General features: G+C 45.7%; 1 protein-coding gene across 1 annotated transcript in view; it reads left to right on the forward strand.

Moving 5' to 3' along the window:
* Positions 1-25082, forward strand: part of SCML4 (Scm polycomb group protein like 4) — an 85702-nt gene that overhangs the window by 38366 nt on the left and 22254 nt on the right. The window contains exons 5-7 of the mRNA XM_080390351.1: positions 84-284; positions 3266-3460; positions 20774-21040. Coding sequence (XP_080246477.1) covers positions 84-284; positions 3266-3460; positions 20774-21040 — 663 coding nt within the window. The remainder of the gene's footprint in view (positions 1-83; positions 285-3265; positions 3461-20773; positions 21041-25082) is intronic.

Consider the following 25082-nt stretch of genomic DNA (forward strand, 5'->3'; position numbering starts at 1 on the left):
AATAGAAATGTATAAAGCTAGCATTTGCTAGGATGCTCTCAGGGCCATTTTGTAATAACCTTGTTGGGATTTTGTGCCTACAGTCTGCATTTATGTCAACAAACAAGCGAAGGTGGGGCCATACCTTGACAGAAAAAAAGTGCAGCAGCTCCCGGAGCACTTCGGTCCCGAGAGGCCGGCCGCAGCGCTGCAGCAGGCTGTGCAGGCATGCATCGACTGCGCGCTCCAGCAAAAGGCAGTCTTCTCACTCATCAAGCAGGGCTATGGAGGCGAGATGGTGTCAGGTAAAGCATTTTTGTAAGGGGTGGCTGGCCACTTGGGAAGTGCTTGGAATCTTAACCTGATCCCCAGTTCTGACTGTCCGAGCTGCCCCGTTCACATCAGTGGGCTGGCAACCAGCTTTGAGCATCACTTGCACCTTTGTGAAATGAGCAGCTGCAGGAATTGCCTCAGTGTCAGATGAAAGTATATCGGTAAAGTGGTGATTCAGGGGAGGAACAGGGCTAGCTCCAGAGCCCTACGTTTACCACTCTTCAAAAGTGCTGAGGCCAGGCCTGTGAGCTGAGTCTTTCAGTCGGCCAGACAAGGACGAGCAGCATTGCGAGCCCTCTCCATGCCTCACGTTGCCGACACATGTTGCTCTAAAGGAAAACTCACACAGAGTTCAGCTGCTGGTGTGTCTTCCGCATGCAGTTCATAAGCCAAATCTGTTCTCAGCTGTAAGAATTGCAAAAGTCCTGTGGCAATTCCCCATATGGCAGGACTACACAAATATATCAGAGGAATTGGAGATCACAGGGAACCTCCCAGGAGCTCCTCATCTTCCCACAGTGACACTTCTCGCTGTATCCTGATGAGTCTCCCATGCCCCACGCTGAATCCCCTGGTCTGGCTCTCAGACTGAACACGAACTTTTCTTTTAATCACAGCAAGACTTTTGTGTCACAACATTGTTTTTGCACATGGTGATGCAGTGGGAATGAAACAATGATGGGAATACAGGAACAACACTCTCCAATGAGCTGTCGGGGATGAGTCAGGCATGAACACGAAGCCAAGGACCACAAGTCCGATCAGTTTTGCAGGAACAACAGCAGCTCAGCTGTGCCATTGGGATGCTCTTGTGTGGGAGCCCAGGCTCTGGCCCTCTGTGCAGCATATAAATCCTGCTTCTTCCCTCTCCTCTAGTTCTCTCTTATCACAGGTGTGCCTTCCCTAGGGGACATCTAAGAATGATCCAGATTTGTTCACAGAAATACAAGACTGAAGCAATTTAGTGCAAAACTTCATTTTTGCCTAGTTCTGTCCTGCATATATGATTTTAATTACAAGCAGGAAAGTCACATTGTGCCCCAAGCCTGCCAGACCCCTTGGTTTCAGTTCCTCTGAGCTGGCTCAGCTTCAGCTACCTGAGCTAAAAGCACCTGGTCAACATTGTTCCCAGCTTCATGCCTCTTCTAATCAGTGAGGAGGCGTGAATGGCCTCATAGTCATAGCGTAGCTCTGAGATTGCAGCTCACTCCCAGCCCAGCAGCAGCACAGACAGACTTTGTCATGGGCTTTACAATCTTCCCATGGCTTGGCTTACAGATGCCCAAATGGCTGTGGAGCAGGATCTCTTACAGCAGCTCAGGTCAGCAGGAAATCTCTGAAGCTATCCCAAAGATTATAACCCTAACAATGTGATTTATACTCACTAATAGCGACTGGAGGCTGTAGGACTGGAAAAAAACTTCTGGGTGGTGGAGTTCAGGCAGCCATATTATGTAGTCCTCCCTGCAAACCTGTTGACACCTGAATGTGTCCTGCTACAATTGATCTTGGTGGGTCTGTTGTGACCCCTCCACCTCTTATGGCTGGGACCTATGCATTTTTTCATTCTTGGCTGAATATATTCCCTGACGTCTTTGTTCAGGAGTTTAATGCTCTGCTCTCATCTTTGAGTTCAATCTTTGATGTATTTCTAGAGGGCAGTCCTCATTCTGCTAGGCCAAAATACTTTCTGAAACTATATTTCAGTATATTCAGAAGTGAAATTTCTTTCAGTTCGTCTCTGCATTGTGAGGAAGATCGCTGGATTGGTGAAAGTGCAAGTGTCTTCCCACAGCCCCGTGTAGCAGAGGTGGTGATGGCTGCAGTGCCACAGGGAAACTTTCTGTTCCCTGAACATCACTGTGGCCTGGCTGTGCACCTCTGCAAATGCGAATTCACCCTTCTCAAGCCTGGATGACCAGAATGGTGTCCACCAGTCCAGCTCAGACTTTACCAGGACTTTATGTAGTGGAATTGACACTCCTTTGTCCCCCATAGAAATGCTTTGTTCAATACCTCCTTGAAATACATCTTTTTCATCACCATGTCACCTTGGTGGCTTATGGGCATCTGGTGAGCCTGTCGCATAATTTCTCCTCCCATCAGTTCATATTGAGCCTCCCCAAAAACCTGTGGATTGCTGCGTACTTTCTAGTATTTTTCCACCCATTTTTATTATTGCAGAGCTCAAGATCAGCCAGTCCTTTCTGTGCAGTCTCCCAGTCCTCTTCTCTGTTAATAATGCCTCCTAACTTACAGCATCAGCAAAATCTTTTTGTGCCAGCATGGACCACTGCCAGTTCCTCTCCAGTGCTTGGGGTCTCCTGCCAGCAGAGCCTGTTGCCATCTCCTGCCCCACCTTTCACACGCAATAATTGCCAGTTCAACAAAGTTTACTCATATTTCACTGAATTCCAGATAGACCGCAACTGTCAGCCCTCCCTTGCCAATAAATGCAACAAAATCAGTAAATAAAGGCCCATGATGAAGCTAGTAACTGTCTCATCAGTACAACCCTGGTACCTTTTATTCATTCACAGCCATGTCTTTAATTCTTGTCTCCCCATTATCTTTTAAAACCTTGGGTATTGCTGAAGTCAGCCTAATAGCCAGCCCATCATTGGCAGATCACTTTCTTTCCCCTTCCTTAGACCAGGGTATCATAATTTCCTCCTTCCAATCATACAATACAGTTTTCAGTTGGATGCATGTATTAGAAATCCTTGCACTGCTGGCCATGCCAATAGGCACCTTTCAGAGCTCCAGGGTGAAGGTGATCTGGGTCACACAAACAGCTCCTTAAGCTCCTCCAGTTTATTTTCTGCTTCAGGTGGAGTAATTATGTAAAATATTTTAAGACATACAAATACTTGTGTGAAATCTTTTCCCCTGCTGTCATTCCTCCTCCTGCTGTGCATCCTCAGGTATTGAATTGCTCCTGCTTGCTTTCCAGTTTCAGCTTCGTTTGAGGGGAAGCAGCATCTCCTGAGCCTGCTGGTAGTGAACAGCATCGGGTATGTCCTGCGTTTCCTGAAGAAGCTCTGTCGCAGCCTCTTATGTGACAATCTCTTCAGCAACCAGCCTTTCCAGCAGTACGATGCCGTGTCAGAAAGCCCAGAGGTGTATGAAAACAGACGGATGGAGGCAGGTAGGCTGCTTGATCAGCTTGGGATAAAGATTTAACAGGGCTGAAGAAATGCCTGTCTTTTTTTGGTCCTGTATTGTATATGCTAGAGAACCGCAGGTCTGTGTGGGACCTTTCCAGAGGGAGTCAGCAGGCTGATTTGCAATATTTTTCCCAGTGGCTACAGAGGAGGCTTTCAGGTGAGAATCATTGTGTTGAGGAGGCCCAGCACAGACAGGGATATTTTTTTTTTCAATTATTACCTACCTTTTTATTTCTTTTATCTCTTTTCCTAAGGCAACAAGGCTCATATGATCCCATTTTCCTTGTTTCTGTCAGTTGTAACTTTTGGTCTCATCAAGAATAGGGGTAGAAGCCTCGAAGGGATTAGGTTCCTCCAAGCTTCAGGCAGGCGGGGAGGTAGAGGGGAAACTTCTCTCTCCATCCAGCTCAACCACCATATTAGACACTACAGGTTCCCCACTGACTACCAAGCCTCCTCTGCTTGCAGACCTGCTGCAGAGCATTGCCTGTCCCTGCTCCCCAGACCCCTCTCCTCAGGCACTGCCTTAGTCCATTGCCTGCAACAAGAGGTGGGCGACGGGGTGAGCATGTGGACCCCAGCCCACACTTTGGTGTCACTGCAGCATGAATCACCGCCGTAACGGCTAAGCTCTGACCTGGCACTGCCTCAGCACTTTGTTGCCTGTGTGCTTCCCCACTTGCATGCCGCTTGTTTTAAGGGTCATCTGCAAAGCAGCATGGTCTGCCTTCACTCAAGGGGACCTCTTACCGGGTGAGGGGAGAGAGCCACCCACAGAATGAAGTTTTGAGTCAGTGCCATTAGCATAAATCTAAAGTAACATTATTAGCTGTAGCACACTCAGCCTGGATCCCGATCTGTCACCTCTGTCCATGAGTGTAAACCTAAATATGAGTTGTGACTGCTAAGGGGCTTGCTTTGCTACTTGTGGGAGTGTTTCTCCTAGCTTAAAATGCCTGTGGCCACCAGTAAGGTCCCTGCCTCAGTGCTTGACTGTGTGGGGCGAAGCCTGGAGGGGCTGTGGCATGGGGCAGATGCATCCAAGGAGTGGTCCAGAGAGGCACGTGCCCTGAGCAGCACCAGGCTCCCAGGCGGATGGCATGCCTGGTCTTCCTTCTTGTCCCCACTCCAGTGCAGCCCCCATGGAGCTGGACTATGCCTGCAGCCCCCATCTGCAATCAGAGGTCAGAAAGCTGCCCTGGGGCCCTACTGTGGACAGCACAAAAGTTAGTTTACAGAAAACCGACATTGCCAAGTTATGGCCCTGAACCTCTGCTTCACCTGCAGGCTTCCTCCTGACTTAAATTATTTTTCCTTCTCTTTTATTAACAACGCTGTGGGTGTTTGGGGAGCGCATTGTCTCTCATGCATTCAGTTTAATGGCAGATATATGCTGGCAGCTGAAAGAAAGGTGTTTTAGTGTCCACAATTATGATCCATGCATTGCTTGTTTTCCAGAAAGACCCTAAGTGTATGCTTTGCCCACCAAAGCTGAGAGTGGGCTGTGCACAGAGTGCAGAATTTGTTTTATCGTGCAAAGAAATCCAGCTGCCACTCTTACACATAGGGGAGGATCAGCGGGAGCCCAGATTGAAAAGCAGCATTATTTTTTCCTCTGGACTAGGACATTTGCAGCAACCTGAATGTTTCTGAGAGGTCAGGGGATTTCTGTAGCACTGAGTGAATGCAGCCCAGGAGGCCTTGCATTTGCATTTTAATTTGCATGTACATTTGCATTTTCCTTTGCATGGCAAGGCTGTATGTGATGGAAGGCAACTCCACAACTGGAGTTTTTACAGTGGCTGTTACACTCTGAGCATCTCCCTCCCTATGTAATTTCAATGCAGATGTCCCTGACACCATTGCCGCGAGCTCGGAGACATGGCTGTAGGGAAGGCTGCTGTTCTCTGGGTCTCCCACTGCTGAAGCAGGGGGCGGGGGGGGGGGCAGGCAATTAACAGCCCCCTGGAGGCAGCATGGGCTTGGCAGTATTGGTCAGGGCTAGCGTTGGCCTGGGCTCTGCTCCCTGCTGCCTGAGGGAAGAGGCAGTGAGTCCTGGGGCTTTTATATCTCCATCACCAGCAGCACTATGGTACAGTGGAGAATGTGAGCTTTGAATAGCTGAGTGTAGCGGTTATACATGTGGTTAGAACTCTTCCAGCTTGGTCACCTGGGGTCTGATAACCACTGGCCTGATAGGCGAAGAGCCGCAGGGTGGGTCAGCATGACCTGCAGAGATTTGGGTGATACCCTGTTGAAGTGAGGATGCGGGAGTCCAACAGTGAGGGAGGCTGTGATGAGCAGTGCCATTTCCAGAGTGGGCAGGTTCTCAGGTGGCTGTCTGAGCTGGCAGCCCCAAAGGAGGACTCTCCTTCTACCAAAGATTAACAGAAATAGAGTGAGACAGGGTTTGAGGACACTTTAAGCACTCCTCTAACCACCGACCTGGTGTACTAAATTTGGTGAACCTGCGTTGCTCTGCTGAAGCCTGTCCATGGGCCTGGGGGTGGCTGGGGGACAGTTCAGCAGCTTCACCAGCTAACCTGCTGTCTGTGCCGCTGTGGGCCCCAGGATGCAGGCTGGAGAGCTGGGGGCTGGTTTCAGTGCAGCCATGTAGTTTGGAAAACCCACCTACAAGATTACTGCTTGGCCCCAGAGCACACATGGAGGCATGGAAGGAGAAATTAACTCTGACACATAAAGTCCTTGAAATGGAGAATTTTGGAAAGGGGAAAAGCTGCCTCTTCCCCACGGCAGCTTGTGCCCAGCTCAGGGCTCTCTGTCTGTGGTTGTGTGGCAGAGGAACTGGAGTGATGGTCTCAGCCGGAGTCAGGCAGGTACATAATATTCTTGTTCATCATGTCAGGCTGTATTAAAGAGCTCTGCTGGCATCAGTGGAATAACTCCAGTTTTAGGCACTGGGGCTTAAGCCACTGAGTTTATGTTTAACACTGCATTGCCTAAATCTCCTTCCATCTCCCTGGGAGCCAGTGTTTCTCTGCAGCAAGGCCAGCACAGAGGGGACCTCTGCCACACAGAACAGAGATGGGGTTTCCCTGTGGTGGCAATAATGAGGATAGTAGGAGCTCTTCTCTCAGACAGGTCTATGAGAGCGCCTGTTGGGATAGAGCTTGCACGGAAGGAGCAGGACCATAATAAAGCACTGCAGGAAGCCATGCAAAGCAGCCACATTCTTCATTGTTTCTGTTCTCCAGCTTGTAATCGAGATGCTCTTTCTTTTAAAATCATGCGTGTTTCAGCCCCTATGTACCAATGAATTGAATACATGTATTGACTTTGGTGTAGTTACTCTTGATTTACACTGACAGAAGTGAGAGCAGAAGCCAACATCGTGTCCAGTCATATTAATCCACTTACACCACACAGGAGTCACCTTTCAACCTTGCCCCAAAGCACATGCCCCTAAGCCATTATTCACCTGTGCTCACAGTAAACTGCCAGATGCTAATGGCTGCATACAGGCCAGGTGGGATTTGTTGATATATGCATATATCACTTACAACAATGTTCTACATGTCTGAGAAGTATGCGCTCAGCCGTCTGTACCCAGCACCAGCCTCTGTAATGATCCTGGCTGGCTGTGCATTGCCCTCCCTGCTCCTGAGCCCCTGTGCTCTGCCTGCCCTGCCAGCGCCTCTTACACCAGCACCCAGCAGCCCCACACATGGGGCAAGGGTCCCCCTCCAGACCTCTCCCAACATCAGTGGCTTCACTGCCTGGTCTTGGCACTTCTGGGAACATACTCCATGGCCCTTGCTCAGCTGTGAGGGGACTTTCTGACCTATAGGAGCAATTTGTGGGAAGCAGCTGTGGGGATGACTCCCAGGACTTCATCCAAGAAGTTCCCTACCCAGCTTCAGATCTGCATTACAGCAAATCCTGAGATGTTACCCATCCCCACAGCATTGGGGTTCAAAGCACCTCTGGACGTGCACCCCAGAATTTTCCATGACAGTGGTACTGCAGTTTGAACTAAAATGATGGGATGATCTGGGTGACCTCTGCAGAAAATTCTGTGAAGTGTGCCAGGGGCTACATGGACGAGAAGCCAACAGAGATCCTGTGAAGTGCTTCCATCCACACCCTCTGTGTTCAGCTTTCATTATGCTTCACTATGCTAAGCTCATGGAGGCTTAGATGTGAGCATGGGAAAAGGACATTTCTGGAACACCTACATACTGCTGACATGCACCTATGCTATGTTAGACTGTTATTTTTTCAGAAGAAAACGTTTGCTATGAAACTTGCCAGCATGATAGTGGGCACAGAAATCAAAGTAATTTATCTTATGAGGGAAACATCAAACTTGATAATCATCTTCTCATTTTCCCTTTCAGGCAATTCTTTCCTTGCTCTTTCTGTCTTGAATCTTGGGTTTGGGTCATTTTGTGGTGTTCGATGATTTCTGTGCTCCATGCAGAAAAGCACGGCTGCATGTATCAGCAACAAATCTTTCTTTATGCAAGGACTCCCGTGACCACCCTGTATCCTTGTCCTCATTGTGGGTGGGGGGAAGACAGGAAGGTCTGTAAATAAGGTCCCCAGCCTTTCTCCTTTCACCATGGACAAAGAAAATTTGTATGCTTAGATACCATACGGTGTACCCTACCACTGTCCATAGGAGAACAGCATCTCTTTTTCTGGCAGTGGCTGGACGTAGGGTCCCATATGGAGCAGAAGCACAGCAGAAGGTAGAGGTATCCTATGCTAATTCAATGCCTCTATATATAGGAAGATGGGCTCTTCCTGTCTACAAGCACTTGAAAAGCTGGTATGAGAAGTACCATAGCAATGCACTATGAGAGTGTGACTAGCAGGCAAGACACTAGGCTGGGAGCTGGATTTTGTCAGAGACTTTCCCACTGATATTGTGGCCACATCACCCTTCCCTGCTGTGCCTTTTTTTGAGCACCTGTCCAAGGAGGGCTATAATTCTTGCCACTGCATGCAAAGCACCTTTAAAACAGCTAGGAAAAAAAGAATAACATGATAGAAAACCACATATTATTACAATCAATATTTTCTGTTCCAAGCACCAAATAAACAGCAGCTCAGAAATTTCAAGCCCTAAGAGGGCAGGAAAAATGTTGTCTTTCCTCTTTCTAGTACCGTGGCGAGTTTAATCTTGTCTTGTTGCATGCTATGAGAAACAGCGCTCCTGGCTTCTCAGCACACTCAGAATAAATGGCTTTTATGGCTATCAATAGCTTTGGTTCTCTTCAGCATTTAATTATCTGCAAAGGCCATTTATTGCCTCATATATTCCTCTACCATGAACATTATCCTTTAGACAATAAATAAAATATTAAGGTCACTCTTTAAAGAGGGAGCAGAGGAACTGCACAAGCCACCCAGCCACAGCGAAGTCGTAAGAAGTTTGTCTGGTCTTTGGGGCATTTGAATTGATGGCAGAGCCTGAAGTAGAGCAGAGAAAGGATGGGATAGTTGCATTCCTTTCTTCCTTCCTCCTTCCTTCTTTCCTTTGCATGAGTCTGTGCATCCATCAGCAGGCTAGCCACTAGGGACCACACCACTGAGGTCTCCTGCCTGCAGCTGGAGTGCTATCCCCAGGACTGGCTTCCTGAAATGAGGCGTCCAGGGTGGTAACTGTGGCAGAGCAGAAAAAGGTAACTGCAGCTGGAGTTGCGTGTTGTCATCCAGAAACCTGGGGAGAGGCAGGAAAAGTTTAGGATGGTACAAAAGGTAGGAAGTAAAAGCAGGAGGGTGAGAGAAAGGAGACCAAAGGCAATGCTCATGTGGAGGGGTTTCACAAGGCTGCTAGTAGAGGCTTTAGCATTCGGGCCCTTTAAACCCAGACCGGGAGAAACTAACGAAATGTGTACTAAGGGGCAAATCCTGGCAGGAGGAAAAATAAGAGATGGATGGGAAAGATGAAAGTCACTTGAATTTGCCTGAAATCTGCAGAATTGGTAGAACTGGCTAAATTGCCCCTTCTGACTGTGTGACTAGTTTGCTAACCCCCAAATGAAGAAAGAGTCCCTTTCTGTTCCTTGAAGTTGATGAAATCGTATCTCCTTGTGGATGCCAAGCCCTGAAGCTATAGGCAGACATCCCTCCAGCAGTCAGCTCAAGGGAAGTCCTCCTTCCCACCTTCTGCCGGGTTGTTTTACCTTCATGGCCTTGAGGGGGTGCAAGAAAATCCATCCTTTTTGAAAAGCTACCCTCCAGGGGGGTAGGCACCCCGCTCCCCGTAGTGGCTGAGGAGGAGCCAGAAGAGCCTTTTGCCCTTCAGCCCAGGATGTGCTCAGAGCCACGGCAGAGGCACTGTGCTGGAGTTTGCCTGGGCTGCAGCCATGGAGGCTAGAAGAGAGAGCTAAGCTATGAAACTGAGCGTAAAGAAGGGAAAAAAGATGCTTTATTTCTCCATATCAAAGGGTACATGTAAGGAATGTGGATGAAATGATTGACATAAATGCTTGAAGCATGATGGATGAGATCATACTCACTACAGAAAAAAATACCCTGGCTATAAGCATTCAATTCAAATTTCACATGGGTAGTCACGTGGAGGAAGCACGGACATTCTTTTAGAGACTTGGCCAGGTAAATCCTGTGATTGTAACTCTGTTTTAACTTTTAACTTTGTTTTAGCTGGTTAAGACTTTTCCACAGAGCTATATGATTCCTTCAGGAGATGTCTGAAGTTAGGAGTCTGGGCTTTGATTTTAAATAGCTTAAAGTTGAAACAGGATTTTCCATTCCTAAACTTTTTAAGTATTGATATAAATACCTGTGATCTAGTATACCCCTATTTCAAGCAGTCAGATCAGCAGGCCACAGGCCAGAACTGATGATGAAAAACCTACCCCCATCCAAGTGCCATATGGAGTAGCTAGCATGACCCACCAGATTTTTCATAGATGCAAGGGGAGAAAAAGATGATCCCCAGGTTCCTTGCCTTGTGCTGGTTCAAGCCACGTTAGGTAACATCGCTTGGGAGCGGCAGGCAATGTATTGGTGTAAGTTCTGATAGCTTGTGAAACCCATGGGCAATTAGATGTGTAGCTCCTTGCTGCTGGGTTGCTGTCGCAGCCAGGGTAACAGAAAGATCGGTTTTGGCAGGGTTGTAGGACTTAGCAAGGCCAGCCATTACGAAGTAAACGACAAAACAAGAAATGTTTTGGAAGAGAGATGAATACTTGCTCAAGTTTTGTGAATGTGGATGAGAGGGCCTTTGCTTCTGGGACTGCCTGGGACCCATGGCAGCGCCTGGGCTTGCACCTCCATGGGAGGAAGCAGAGCCAGCTGGGAGGGGGGAAGGGGAGCCTTGTGTTTAAGCTGTTCCCATTCGACAGGTTTCAAAGCTGATGCAGAATTTTTTTCAGGGGACGTTACTGTTTTTTGCTTCAATGTTCTTCAGTTTTTCAGCTGAGTTTTTCTCCTCCCCCATGTTGCTATCTTTTTTAGTCTTTCAGTTTAAAAGGTGAAAAGGCTCCCCCTCCTTTATCTGTGTTTATTTACCTTCTGTTTCTCTCTATCCTTTTCCAATTCACTACAAAACAAACGGAAACCCACACACAACGGCACTTCCAGTTCCATGGAAATAAAACATTCTTTTTTTTTTTTTTTTTAAAGTCTTGGCCTCTGTTTAATCAACAGTGCTCCCCAGCTCCTTAGGATTTATTTGTTTGTGGTAATTATATGGAGTACATCAAAGTGCCTTTTGGAAAGTAGTATCACACAGCATCTGCCTGAAGAACATTCATCTGTTGGCAAAATGAGTGCAGAGCAGGAGATTTAAGCAATTAAGAGAGTAACAGAAACAAACTGTTGGCAGCGATGTGCGGTTTGGTGTTGGTGCCAGGATGGTGCTGGCCATGGGCAGCAATTAGAAAGGTAAGGGTGCAAGGCAAGGAGCTGCACCACCAGCAGCTGGGCAAGAGAAATATGTCCCCACCTCTCACTGAAAATAAGCTGCAGGTCGAGGTTTGGGGAACCAGGTACTTTATGGTGGGTTTCTTCATGGAAGAAGCAAGGTTACAGAAGTAATTTAAACAAAAAGGTGGCAGTGGCTTGCTTAGATTTAGCAGAGAAGCCAAAGTTAAGGAAAATGTAGCGAGGCTGGGGGTGAGTCCTGGGATGGTGTTCCGCAGCAAGCCCAGCTTCCCAGGGACACGGCACACTGGTGTGAAGGGAAACTGGCTCTCTGGGATCGTGGGGAGAGGAAAGAAAAAAAATCCCTCCAAGAAAGGGGAATTGGTGAGCTCCTAGCTGCTGGGACTGAGATTGGCCAGTGACATCAGAAGCAGTAGCTGAGAAGGCAGGAAAAGAAAGGATTTGTAAAGGGGAACTAAGGGCCCAGCTATGTTGTATTTATATGGCAGAAGAACCCCCAGAGGAAACAGAAAGTTCAGCTGAGCTGGAGCACTGGGCAGGTAGAAATGAACCAAAGACGTTATAGATGACCTTATACCTACATATAAACACATGTACAGGCTCATGCTTTATATGTACTCTGCCTAATTTCTGGATGAGATCATCAGTTATTAATGGGCAAACACAGCTTATTTTCCAATTACTGCACTTTGCTCTAGACACCTCACTTCTTGTGTCTCAAATTACTTGTTTTTCAAACAAAAAATTGCTGTTAAATATTTTAAGCCAGTACTAAGCAATATAATTCAGGGAGATTCATCATGGCTGTAGCAGAACAGCAACACAATATGTTCTTCCGCTGCAGAGAATCCCAGTCTATGACACCTTGAAATCCTCAAATAACAGAGTAATTTTTAACTGGTCTATTCTATATACAGCTTTTTGTGACTTATATCAATGCTGATTTATAAGCATATGGAGTGCATTATAAACTACCTGGACAGAAAAGCCCCTCTAGGTACTGCTAGAAGCTGGAGACAGAAAAGATCGATCACAGCCTCTGCTGTCTCTCTCTGCTAGTGCAGAACTATTGCTGTGCTAAGACACAAAACTATACAACCCCAATAAATCTCCTTTTCATGTACACTTTGGTGTAACATAAAGGCAAAGAAGAAAGGAAGAGGATGGTGGAGCAGGTCTGAAATTAGGAGGAAGAGACCGAAGGACGACTTTGTCTAAAGGCCAGATCCCTATGTCATTGAAATCCCTTTGCCTTCACTCAGGGGTATGCAGTGCCTAAACAATTTGCCAATTCTGTAAAACAGGACTAAAACCTCCCCATTGCAACACAAGACGTTTACTCAATCATCTCCAAGCACTTAAAAAAAATCTCGATAGGTTATTTATACAGACGAGCACCTTTTATTATTAAATCTAATATATTTGTCAGCAGCTAGCTTGTGAATTTACTCTACCTTTTTACTCAGTTTGGGCAATAAAACTGTGTTAATCTGTTCCCAGCTGGTTTCATTCCCTGGTTCTACTGCATTAAACACAATGTGCCTGTTGTCTGGGCTGCAAACACTCAAGGGAAATCGTTTAAATAATGAAAAAAAATTGCCTGTGCTGAAGTCCTTGTAATCAGGACAACACTGGATTTCAGAAAATTATCTAAAAAATTTGGATTCTTGATGTTAACTGACTGGCAGCTTCTCCTTGGGGGATTCAGCATTTCGGTTACAGCAAAGTATTTTTTAGCAGCTAGGACACAGCAAGATGATACATGGTGCAGTAAAGTCTCCAGACTAAACCCGGGAGAATTCACTGCAGGTTTTATCTCCACAGTGTGACCATGGCTTCAGTGTTCATAATATCTACATTCACAACTGGATGAGGCTTATTTACATTTTCCTGTTCTGACTGAGTAGTACACCCCCTTTTTCTTCCCATGGATGCAATTGTGTGTTCCTATAAGCCATGCAGAAGTTATCCCATAGACGAAAGAACGCAGTCATGACAGCTCTGAACCGCTGTCAGCAGATGCCCTGGGCTGCCTGCTCACTCACTGCCTCTCTGCAGCAGCCTCAGGGATGCTGTGGCTCCCTGGGGACACATCTCCATGCCACTCTGCCTTGGTGAGCAGCAAATGCTGCCATGAACCAGCTGTCACTCCCTGTAATGTTTTCGTCATCCAGCCAAACCATGGCAGCCACAGGCTGGTGTGGAAAAGGTTCAGTCCTTGCCCACCTGTGCAGGGTGCAGATGCGTACACCAGAGGGTGGTGTTAATATGATGTAGAAATGCCTGCTAAGGGGTGACATCATATTTTCATTGTGCTGCATGTCTGGATGGGCAATGGTCCTAAAAGGAATGGGCCGGTGCTGTAATCCCAGAGTAAATCACAGCAGGCAAAGCTGGAAAGTCTTAATCCATCATAGGAAGCTCTTATCTTTAGGTAGATGCATGCAGGCTCAAGCTACAAGGAAGATAAGGTCCATGGTCCATTTCTGTTTGGCAGACAGAGAAAAAGTTATTTTTTAATCTTTTAAGAGCTGATGTTAAAACAGAAGATAGCAGCTCAGAACCAAGCAATACCTTTCACATCTTAAATACTGTTTAGATTTCTGCTTTCTCCCCCTCCAGTTTACTCTAGATCAAACTGGTGATTAAACTCACCTGAACTATTTCCTTCTGCATTTCTGCATTTGTTTTTTGTGTTTCCCCACTTGCATTTTTCCTCCCATGAAGGCTGAGATGCAGGGTTTCTAAACTCCACAGCTGCTTAACACTGTCCCCTCCCACTCCCTCCCAGACAGGGCAAACGCCTGGATGCGGGGACCTGGAGCCAAGCTGAGGAACTATAAAACACAAGGGAAGATAAAACTGTACGAGCAGTCTTTCAATAGGATTTCGACACTGTGGCTGGCTCCTCTCAGAATGACTGGGAGATGAAAAAGTCTGGCCCTGGCTGGGGAGAGGAGAGGTCTGAGGAAGCTATGATATCATGCCACTTAAAATATGGAGTTCACATTTGGTCAACCCATTATAGAAAATTTATGGTAGCACTTAAAAAGGTACAGGGAAGGGTCAGAGGGCAAAGTCATCACTAAATGATATAAGGAATAGGAGATGACAGAAAAAAGAAAGAGTGGAACAGAGAAAAGAGAAAGAAAAGAAAGAAAGAAAGAAAGAAAGAAAGAAAGAAAGAAAGAAGGAAAGAAAGGAAAGAAGGAAGGAAGGAAGGAAGGAGGAAAGAAAGGAAGAAAGAAAGGAAGAAAGAAAGAAAGAAAGAAAAATCTGTATTGACTGTGACAAAAAGAAATTAATGGGGAATTTAATTAGAGCAAATACAAATGATTGAGCATTGCAGGTGGTGGAGTAAAAGGTTATGAAATTACATGGAAGTATTGGCCTAGAAGGAAGGGCAGTTGTCCCAGGAAGCTAGTGGTGTGTAAAAGAGGACCTCCCTGGTTTGGGGATCAGTGTGCAGTGTGCTCAGATGTAGGGGTGCATGTTTCCATCAGTGCCCCATGCAACCTTCACCTGGAGGCAGCCACTCCATGGCTGTGCAGGACAAGCCATGTTGACTGGATATGGGGACCCTGGTCCCAGTTCACTGCCCTGACCCTGGGCTCTGCTGTCCAAGCAACAACATGGGGACAAACCCAGAGAAAGCCATGGGGGTATCAGGAAAGGGAAAGCTGGATGAATGAAAGTGTGAGATGGATGGAAGGGGAACAGCCTGCGATAGAAATGGCTATGCAGGTCAGCAATGCAGGAGGAGGGAAAACAGGAGACAGGAAAATAGCTGGCAAAACGGAAAGGGTGATTCTGCTGGTGTGGTAAAGCAGCATTACAGCAAGGTTGGGATGGTGGGAATGTGATGGAAGGAGCAGTAGGAAGAGATGATGGTGAAGAACAAGGGGAGGAGCAAGTAGGTTGTATAAGGGAAGGGACCCTGGAACAGGTAAAAGGAGAGAGGGATCTAACGTGAGAAATTATGTGGGGGTACCAGCAGGTGGGAAAAGCAGCACAAGATGTGTTTGGCCTGGGAGGAGAGGAGGCAGACTAGAGTGTCTTTGGAGTGCAGAAAGAGCTTTTACTTATAGGATAGATTTTAGCAGAATGTTTGTGGTTTTTTTAAGATAAAGAAGAAAAAATGAGGGATTAGATCTGCTGAGGAAAACGTCAGCTAAGGATCATCTTTCCTGGGTGTATGTTCTCCTTAATTTCCTGCTTAACTTAAAATTGATTTTCATTTGCTTTCCTAATGCATAATCAGAGGCAACTTTTTTTGGTCTTTCTGGAGTGTCTCTATTCCCAGATGCTACCAAAGGTCCACTGTATTCTGCATCACACATGCAGTATACTTCAATGTGGCACACGGTAGTGGCACAGATATCACTAAGGCAAAGGACTTTTTACAGAGGTGAGAGAAAAACAAGCGTTTTTTTTTCATCCTAATGGAGAACTGGGGTCCAGAGATGATGAATAACCAGACTAAGGTTACTCCAGAGGTCTCCAGCAGAGCTGCGATGAACTGCAGGTTCTCATGCTGTTTTAACTCTCAACTGACCCATCTTCAGGAATTTGGCTAGGAACCATACAAGCTGCTACTTTAAAGAAACTCATCTAAAGAAATGCATGTTTTTAAATTAGGAAAGCAGTTGTTTTTTTCCTTCCTCCCTTTGCTGCATTTTAAGGTGTGCTGGATGTAACAGCCTTGGACTTTTCAATCCAGTTGCCTGTGGACCATTCATGAAAAGGAAAACTATGCCAAGACAGCTTGAGCATCTCAGGATGGTGAACAGTTGTTACGGAGACTACTGTGCTCAAAGCAAAGGCTTGAAGCAGCTTTCTCATAAATCCTGCTTTAAAACATTGGGTACTAATTTCTTACTAGTGTGTGCCCTTCTGCTGACTACCTAGAAAATAAAATACAGAAGTGCGACAGAATGCAGAAGGGCTAAGCTACAGATTTATGAAACTGTTGCATTTTAAACCTCAATAGAGAGTTATATTTTCTTCTATTGTCTTAGAAAACATGTTTTCCCCTAATTGGCCGAAGTGGGATTAGTAGCTGTGAAAGCCGTACACTTTACAAGGCCTTCTGGGAGCTTACAAAATGCAGATATTTTCATACATGTCATTGATGGAGCCCCAACTGATGCAGCTTCTCTGTGATACAAACTAAACAAGGAGCTGGAGAAATATAAACACAACGAGCTTCCACAGCCTTTTATAGTTTTTGGACAGTGGAGCCCATCCATCCTGCTGCCTCCTGTGCCACTGTGGGGGGCCCTGGACCCCTTACATGAGCCCTTGCCACAGTCATCCCCCACCCTCTGTGGCTGCTTCTTGGAGTGGCAATGTCAGTCATAGAATCAGAGGACAATTCAGGTGTGAAGGGACCCTAGGAGGGATCTGGCCCAAGCCCGTGCCCAAAGCAGGGTCAGCTATGGGGTCAGAACAGGTTGCTCAGGGCTTTGTCCAGCTGGGTCTGGAAAAACTCCAGTGCCAGAGCCTGTATGGTCTCTCCCGGCAGCCTCTGCCACTGCCCCACTGCCCTCATGGGGAACTGGTTCCTCCTTATCTCCAGTCTGAAGTTTTCATTTTAGTTTTTGCCTGTTGTGTCTTGTTCTCCTGCTGTGCACCACTGTGAATAGCCTGGCTCCATCTTCTTGGAGACCTCCCCACGGGTCCTGTGGGGCTGCTGGTTCCTACCCACAAGCTGCCTCTCCCCCAGGCTGAACAAGCCCTTTTCCCCCAGCCTCTCCTAACAGGGCATGTGCTCCAGGCCCCAGGCATCTTGATGGCCCTCTGCTAAACTCCCCCATTTGTCCATGTCTGTCTGGTATCTCAGAGACCAAACCTGGATGCCAGGTTAGACCCCTGCAGTTCCCCACTTTTTACTGGCCTCCATACAACATATTAACTACCACCCACTAAGCCTGATCATCAAACCAGCTTCTCACTCATCCCCGGCATAATGTTCTAACTTGGATGCAAGACTATGGTGGGAGATGGTGCTGAAAGCCTTGATGAAGTCAAGGCAAATGGCATCCACCGCTCTCCCTTTGCTCACAAATCCAGTTGCTTTACAATAGAAGGCAATCAGGTTGGTCAGGTGTGACTGATCCTTGGTGAACCCATACAGACTGTCCCTGGTCACCTTCACCTCCTTCTTTGCTGCTGCGAAGGGGGTCAGAAAATGCAGATGTCTTCTCCTGCCCTGAAGTGTCACTGGGTATAATGAATGCCTCTGTGCCCTGGAAGTCCCCTGGGCCTGCCTGCCTCTTCCCTTCCACATGTGGGTCTCTTCTGGGGGTGGACAGACTGTTGCAGGGCATGGGCTCATGGAGACATGGTTTCTCAAGGTGCACCAGCTCACGCAGTTTTACAAAGCAGCCCACACTCAGCAGGGAGCACAGAAGCTGACCAGCTGACCAGCATCTTTGAAAACTGTATGATTAAAAACCTGTAACCACACATACTTGAATGCACAGTCTCCTTTTTCCTAATCTGCAACCTCCATTTCATCAAGAGCTTCTTTTGGTCAGGAGGAGGTGACTCTGATGATCAAATTGAAGATCAGGAGCTCTGAAAAGGCTTGCTTAGAAACCTGGCTGCTTGAGATGATCCCTGCTCCCCTCTGTTCAATGAAGACGTGGATATGACTTTTCAAATTCCCATAGTGCCTTCCACTGGGGCATGTTTCAAACACTAATAAAAGGAGGCTCCTGCCTGGTCTGTGGCAACAGGCATCGTTACTCCCATTTTGGAGCCCAAAGCAGAGACGTGTGGAATAAATTGATGTAGATGAAGAAAACAGTCTTAGGCAGGGTTACGAACAGAACTGACAGTGTCTGACTCCTCGTCTTAGTCTTGTACACAACTCATGGGTGTCCTTCCACGGAGAGATTTCACCCACATGTCTTATTTCACACAGACTACTGAGCGAGTCTGACATCAGTCAAAAAATCCCTGGTGTCTACTCAAAAATTTTGGAGTAATTTATATCCGTAGTAATAAAAGCTGTATGCTGTTTATTTAGCAGGGCTCTTTTAATGTGCTGTTTGTTGTTTTGATAGTCTGTGTCTTCTTCATATTGTAATCATATTAAAAGAGAATTCTTTTCCTGGAATAAAGAGGTAATGATTCACAAGAAGCATAATTATTCCATGCGGTGCAGGCAGAATGCTGCAGAAAGAGCTGTCTTCTTTATGCGTAAGAGCCTTTTATTGCAAGTGTTCTACACAGTAATTAAATTCCTTTGAATGAGGAGGCTTGATTGGATTTTCTTTGGTTTATTGGGAGGAGTCTGAAAAGCAAGGTATTTAGCTCAATTGCTATACAATTTTGGCATCTGTTGGAGGTTAGGGAGAAAGGTTCAGAATGTCTGATTCTTATTTCTCTTAGGCTAGTGTCACGTTAGCTGAACTCCATTGAATTCAATTGAATTGTACCCTGTCTGTACTTGGGTGAGAATCAATCTCAGAAATCTCTGGCAGAAAGCAGCAGGATACCTGACTGCACACTGTCAGGATCCAAATTATCTAAGGGAAAAAAGCCTTGCTAACGGCAAGTTACTTGCAGTTGGAAAGGCAAGTACCCAACAGCGAGGAAACTTCACATTTACAGCTGTCCTTCAGATCCGATATTTGCCTTATGGCGAGTCCAGCCTTGGCCCAAGATGGGACAGAGTTTTAAAAGACAGCAGCAAGAAAATGAAGTCAGGCAATCATCTAACAAAAATCTGTCCTGTGGCTTGACACACGAGCCAGGATGCTGGCATGGCAGAACTCTTGAGTATTTGAGTTGTCAAACTAAATCATGTTTGTTTAACATCAACTACTGTACAGAGCTGCCAAGGTTTTTCTTTCAAAGAAAAAGAGTAAAAATGAAAATTAAAAGGAAAATTCTATTATATACAGCCTCAACACCTATTAGCAATGGGTTTGGGTCTTGTAGCATAAATTACAGCATAAATTCTTTCTGTTACTCGATAAGGCTACACAATACATCAGGAGGCGGGTGTTGTTCAGGCAGGGAAGGAGATGTGTGAAACCATGGGGGTAACTTCAACCTGCTCAGGTGTCTCTGGAGGGACAGTACACATGATGAGCAAAGTGGCATTTTCAACAGCTCAAAGAAATGTTGTGGGGCAATGGGAGGCACCTTCCTACTCTGGGGGCAGATGTTAACACCTCATCTCATCCAGTGAGAGTGGGAACCTCTGAAGAGCAGGTTGCCTGTATTTGTAGGGGTTATGTGAAGGTTTGGATCTCGGAGAGGTTTCCAGGGGCTCTGCTTGTATCCCAGTGGTGGTGGTGCTGGTGGAGGAGAGGGTCCTGGGGCTGTGTGAGGGGAGGGCTGGTTTTGCAGGGAGAGGAGCAGTGGGGATGAAGAGGAGGAAGAGTTTTGATTATATTTTGTGAAGACAAAAAGGCAAGTAGGAAGGAGCTTGGATATTGAGGCCTGTTGGGAGGAGACTGGGACTGGTGGACCTGGATCTAGGTCTGAGGGGAACTAGAAAAACAAGTCTGTGTACTGCAAAACCTGGGGCTAGACCTGCTCCGTGCCTGTATGTTAGACCTCGCAAGCAAAGGGGAATATAGGTGTCTAAAACAGGTCTATAAGTGCAAAATTTGGTTTATTGGGAGGGGTCTGAAAAGCAAGGTATTTAGCTCCTACACAGTGCATAAAATGCAATGCAGAGGAGAGGAACCAGAGCAATGGTTTGCAGTGGTCCATGATGCTGGCACATGTGTCCTGAACCTGAGCTGGGTCTAAGTGACTCACACATCTCTGCCCATGATAAACCTGGGGAATGCTTGTCAGCCATCAAGCCTCTTCTCCTTGTGGAATACTGGGCCTGATGGATGTCTGCAGCTGAGGATATTTTCTGATTAATTTTGGTAATTGCAGCCAGAATACTTTAGTTTATTACCTTCATTCCCTTCTACTGGCTGCCAGGCATTACAAATGCAACAAACTGCCTGTCCAGTTGTATTCCTCTGCCTTCTTTCTTTCAACTTTCATGTTTTTAAATGAAAGACAGAGCAAACAGTAATTGCACGGTCCTCCAGCCTTGGTGGTATCTGAGGAGTAAGGCAAATGGGACCTACCGGTCAGTGGCCCAGGACTTTATGAAGAATATTGCTATAAGCTGACACAGATGAGTCACATCAAGCCATAGTTTCCCTGTTGTGACTGTACTGACTTCTGAGTGGTTGTGCTTCCCTTCCTTATTTATTAATTCTCAGCAAGGATCCTTCCTGGAGCCAGCTGTCTGTACAGAAAGTTGAAAATGGAGTTTACATTTTTGCCAAAAAAAGGGATTTTTGGCAAAAGAATATATATAATTTTTTCAAGGGCTGAATTAAAATTGGTTCTGTTTTACTGATGTTTCTTTTGTGTCTTGTCTTCCCGAGCAGAAACGGCCATACCTGAGGACTACTTGGTTGACCCCGCGAACATGAAACGGTACAGCGTGGATCCTGCTGATTCTGCCTTCGGTTGCATGGGCTCCATGTACGCCATGCGGCAGACTCCTGCAGATGGACGTCCTGCTGGAGGCTCCTCTTCCTCCTGTAGCCATCGTCCTGCTCAGATGTCTTCAGGGGGGTCCTCATCTACCAGCCTGCGGCATCAGACCTCCAGTCCAACGAGGAATGGGACCTATCTTGAAGGAAACAGAAGTGGTAATATAACATCTTCCATTTAGCAATGTGTGCTGCTATGCTGGTGCCACGCTGGAGTCTTAACTCACTCCCAAATTCCCCAGAAAATTAGTGAGTTGACATCCATCCAGACCACTCATGTTTCCATTTAGGAGAAATAGCAACCTATGTAAACACAAAATCAATCTGTTCATCATTAAGTAAAAAGGTGAATGTTTTCTAATGCTGTTATTAATTATGTAAACATATGTATTATGTATAATTGTGTGGCAATCACAACTGTTATTATCGACTGACAAATATAAATATTAATATATAAGTCATTTTTCCTAAAGACTGATACTGCCTACAGGCAGGTACCCGTTATATGTGTGACACTAGCTGTGTACATGATAAGATGCAGAGCAAACCCAGGTATTAGTGCCTACTTCAAAGAATTTTAGCAAAAGGTTTTGCTTCCCAGCTGTGTGGGCCATCCTGCCCCTTTAATCATGAACCAAGCCAGATTTTGCTTGAAAGAGACCGCCCAGCAAAACATATTTTTAGAAATCATCAAGCTCACTGATCAAGGCTTTTTTATCCTTCAGGAAGTAAAGTCAGAAGAAGTTTATCTGCAAATTCAAGGGATGCCATGGGAACTATTGCATTTAATAACCCTTCTTCTTCCCTCTCTTTGTATTTTCATCCAGTTACCCTGCTAGGATTTACGTTTGCTCGGTCAGTCACTACGCCCATTAGCTATATTCCCTATTAGCCATGATTTTCTTTTCTTTAGAAATTACCTTCGTTCATCAAACAGGTTAGCTAATTCCCTGAACTTTGGGTAACTGTGTCTTTGTTTGCATTGTCCAAGTTCTCTATTAACAGGTCTTTATCAGTAGTAATTCCAACAGTGTCTTCACCCCTTACTAATTATTCAAACTTCATGTATGCATTTTTCATCTTGAAGATAGATCTAACAAAGGAGTTGAGTGTCTTTGCCATTTTTAAGTCATTAATTTCTCTCCCCTCGTCATTTATTAATGGAATCTACTGTCACTGTAGCATTTTTTTTTTTTTTTTAATCGGGATATATTTGCAGAAGCCTTGCTGGTTCCCCTAGCCCCTTTGCTGACCATTAGCTCATTACACTGTCTTTCTGCCCTTGCATTTCACCTGGAAACTGCAAGTGATTCTTGCTTGGTAGCCACTCCAGAGCCTCTTCACAGCAGCCACAGATCTTTGCATAATCCTTTCACACCCCTCACCTCCCCATCACCTGCAGTATTTCTTGTTCCTGAACTTTCATCATTTAATATTTTAGAATATTTTCTTCCAAAATATGTATTACCAGTATTTATCCTAGTCTTTATTTGTTTATCTAAGGTTGCCTTCTTAAATGTTCAATACCTACCCAAAACCATCACTCACTCTGCTATTATTTGCACGCACTTGTTTCCCTGGTTTACCCCTGTGATACTCTATCATACAGATCACAGAGAAGCATTTGGTTCTCATAATTGTTTTTGCTTTACTTACAGAGTCAACTTTACTCAAAAGCGGATAGTATAGAAATACACTACAGCAAACCACTTGCAAAAGATTGTCACTAGGAACTTGGGGGCCTCAGTTACAAAGAAACAGAAATGAGAGCCACTTTGTTTCAGACCTTCTCCAGCACCTCCCAGGTCAGCACAGTCAGGTGCTGGGAGGACAAGGGGCTCACTGCGCACAGGATTCATTTTCCCCTCTCCCACCGCTTCCTTAGAGCCTCTTAGCAGAACTGGGACCCTGTCATCAAGCTTTTGGGATGGCAGCTGTGAGGAGCCAAGGTTTAACAATGTTGTTGCTTGCTAGCATTGAAAATCTTTATAATTCTCCTTGGGATCAATTATCTCTTTGGAATCAATGGTCAGAGCAGTTCAAAGCAAAGGCATAGCCTCTCTCCAACATGACACAGCAGCACACATCCAGGAAAGAGATAGGTGCAGAGGTGGTGATGCTTCCCCACTAACCTCTCCACCTTCAGAAATTTGTGGCTCAAGGACTCCCTGAACCTGGATTCATATGTAGTAACCCTTCATAAAGATGCTTCATAAAGACCCCCCCTGCCACACACAGTGCATCACTCAGTGGCTAATTGAATACATTGTGCATTTTCACCATCCACAAAATTCCCATGCTTAAGAATGTGTTGTGTGGAGAAAAGCCTTGCTGTCAGGGGCTTGAAACTATGTTCAAGGGACTGAAGCTTAAAATCAGAGCTCCTAAAGCTCACTCAGCTGCATTACTTTCCCTTCTTGTTTCTGGCTGTGAATGTCACTGTTTCCCAGTCTCCGCCAACATGTTGTGAAAATGCATGGCTCAGCATGGTCCTGAACAGGAAGCTAAGCTTCAGGAGACAGCTCCATCTTGCTTGTCATGACATCCCACAAAACCTGCAGTCTTTACAAAATGAAAGCCTAAAAGATGGCACATCTTTTTTTCCAGAATGGAACGTACACAAAAGTCATTGAGTCGCCATGCAATAGGCTTTGCTGGTTCCTATATCTCTCTAACTTAAAACATATTAAAGCACTTTGAGGAGAAAAATGGAAGAGATTGCTTTTGAACCAGGTGTCCAAGACATGTGGGTGTCTCTGAAGAAGTTACAAGTGACTTTAAGCTGCTACGTAAAATACTTTTGGGTAACAGGACTCACCCCAAAACTGCTTAGTATTTTTTATGTAACAAGCATTTGACACTTGCATAGACTAGCTCCTCTGGGACCTCTGGGTCATTTGGCCAGCTCCACAGTAAAGACTCCCCCAAACTGACAGTTACACAGGGAACATCATGAAAATTCTTATGAATTGGTTGATTTGCTTATTTATAATCATTGACAATGTATTAGTCCCAGTATCATCCATTGTAGGTTAGAGTCTGCCACAGAGGTACAGGCAAACTCATACAGAGATGGGTTTGCAATCAAGGTCTCTAATGGGGGGGACAGCAATCCCCTGTGCTCCACCAAAGCAGGGCAGCACTAAGAGCTAGTGACACCACCATCCATCACATTTTCTCTGATCCACTCAGATGCTTTCTGGAGACTCCAGCAGAGAGTCTTCCACAGCCCATGGCAGGAGCTGGGTCCTCTGAGGCAGCGGAGAGGCATTTATTCTCAGACATGGCCAGGCAGTTTTCAGTAGCTATGATGGGCAACACAGTGACATCCATGAAGTCAAGGTGCCCACAGATTCATTACAATATCACCTCTAGCATTAAAGAAACTGTGCTGTTTCCAGTCACAGCCTGGTTTCATCTCCTACTCCGTTTGCAATAGCATCAGCTCTGTAACACTGGAATTCCCACCAGAGTCCTAGAAAGCATTGTCTGTTCCTCCTTAAAATTAGAGACTGTATTTCTTCACAGCTATCACACTTTCACCCACCATGCTGCTTCTACTTTTGCTGGAAATTCCAGACTTCTAAAATACACATCTTTCTGCAACTGCCTTAGTGCAGCCACATTAAAGCTTGATTACTGTCTTTGCAAAATCTCTCTTGCAAAGGTCTTTGGAATCTGCACTCTCACTATGATGCTTCCGGCTGTGTTTTTCCCCTTTCTAGGGATAATTTATATGCTGCTGAATCATAAGTGAGCAAAGATGAGTAAGTGGTGCATGCCAGTCTCTGTTCTTATTGTCCTCAGTTTGCATACTTACAAGGCAGAGATGGGCAGGACTCATTAAAAAGAAGAATTTATCTCTGAAACCTCAAACCAATCCTCTTTATTTATGGATAGTTTTGAAAAATAGCTTGCATTATTTATCATGGTGGGCAAATATCATGGAAAAAACCATAACCATAAAACATATCTCAGTGCATAGCAGAACATGTCTTTCAAGCGGAATGGATGAGATTAAACCTCAAAGCTCTCATTAATGCAATCGGAAGCTTGATGCCTAATTCTCCATGATTATGCTAAAAAATTCCAAACAAACCCCCCCCAAAAACAAAAAAAAAAAAAACCACCCAAAAACCAACTCATTTCAGAAAGCCAGTTGGGGCTGCTAACAGATAAACATGCACTTTCCTGTCATCAT

Source organism: Falco punctatus (assembly GCF_963210335.1).
Source record: "Falco punctatus genome assembly, chromosome: 5".
NCBI classification, from domain to species: domain Eukaryota; kingdom Metazoa; phylum Chordata; class Aves; order Falconiformes; family Falconidae; genus Falco; species Falco punctatus.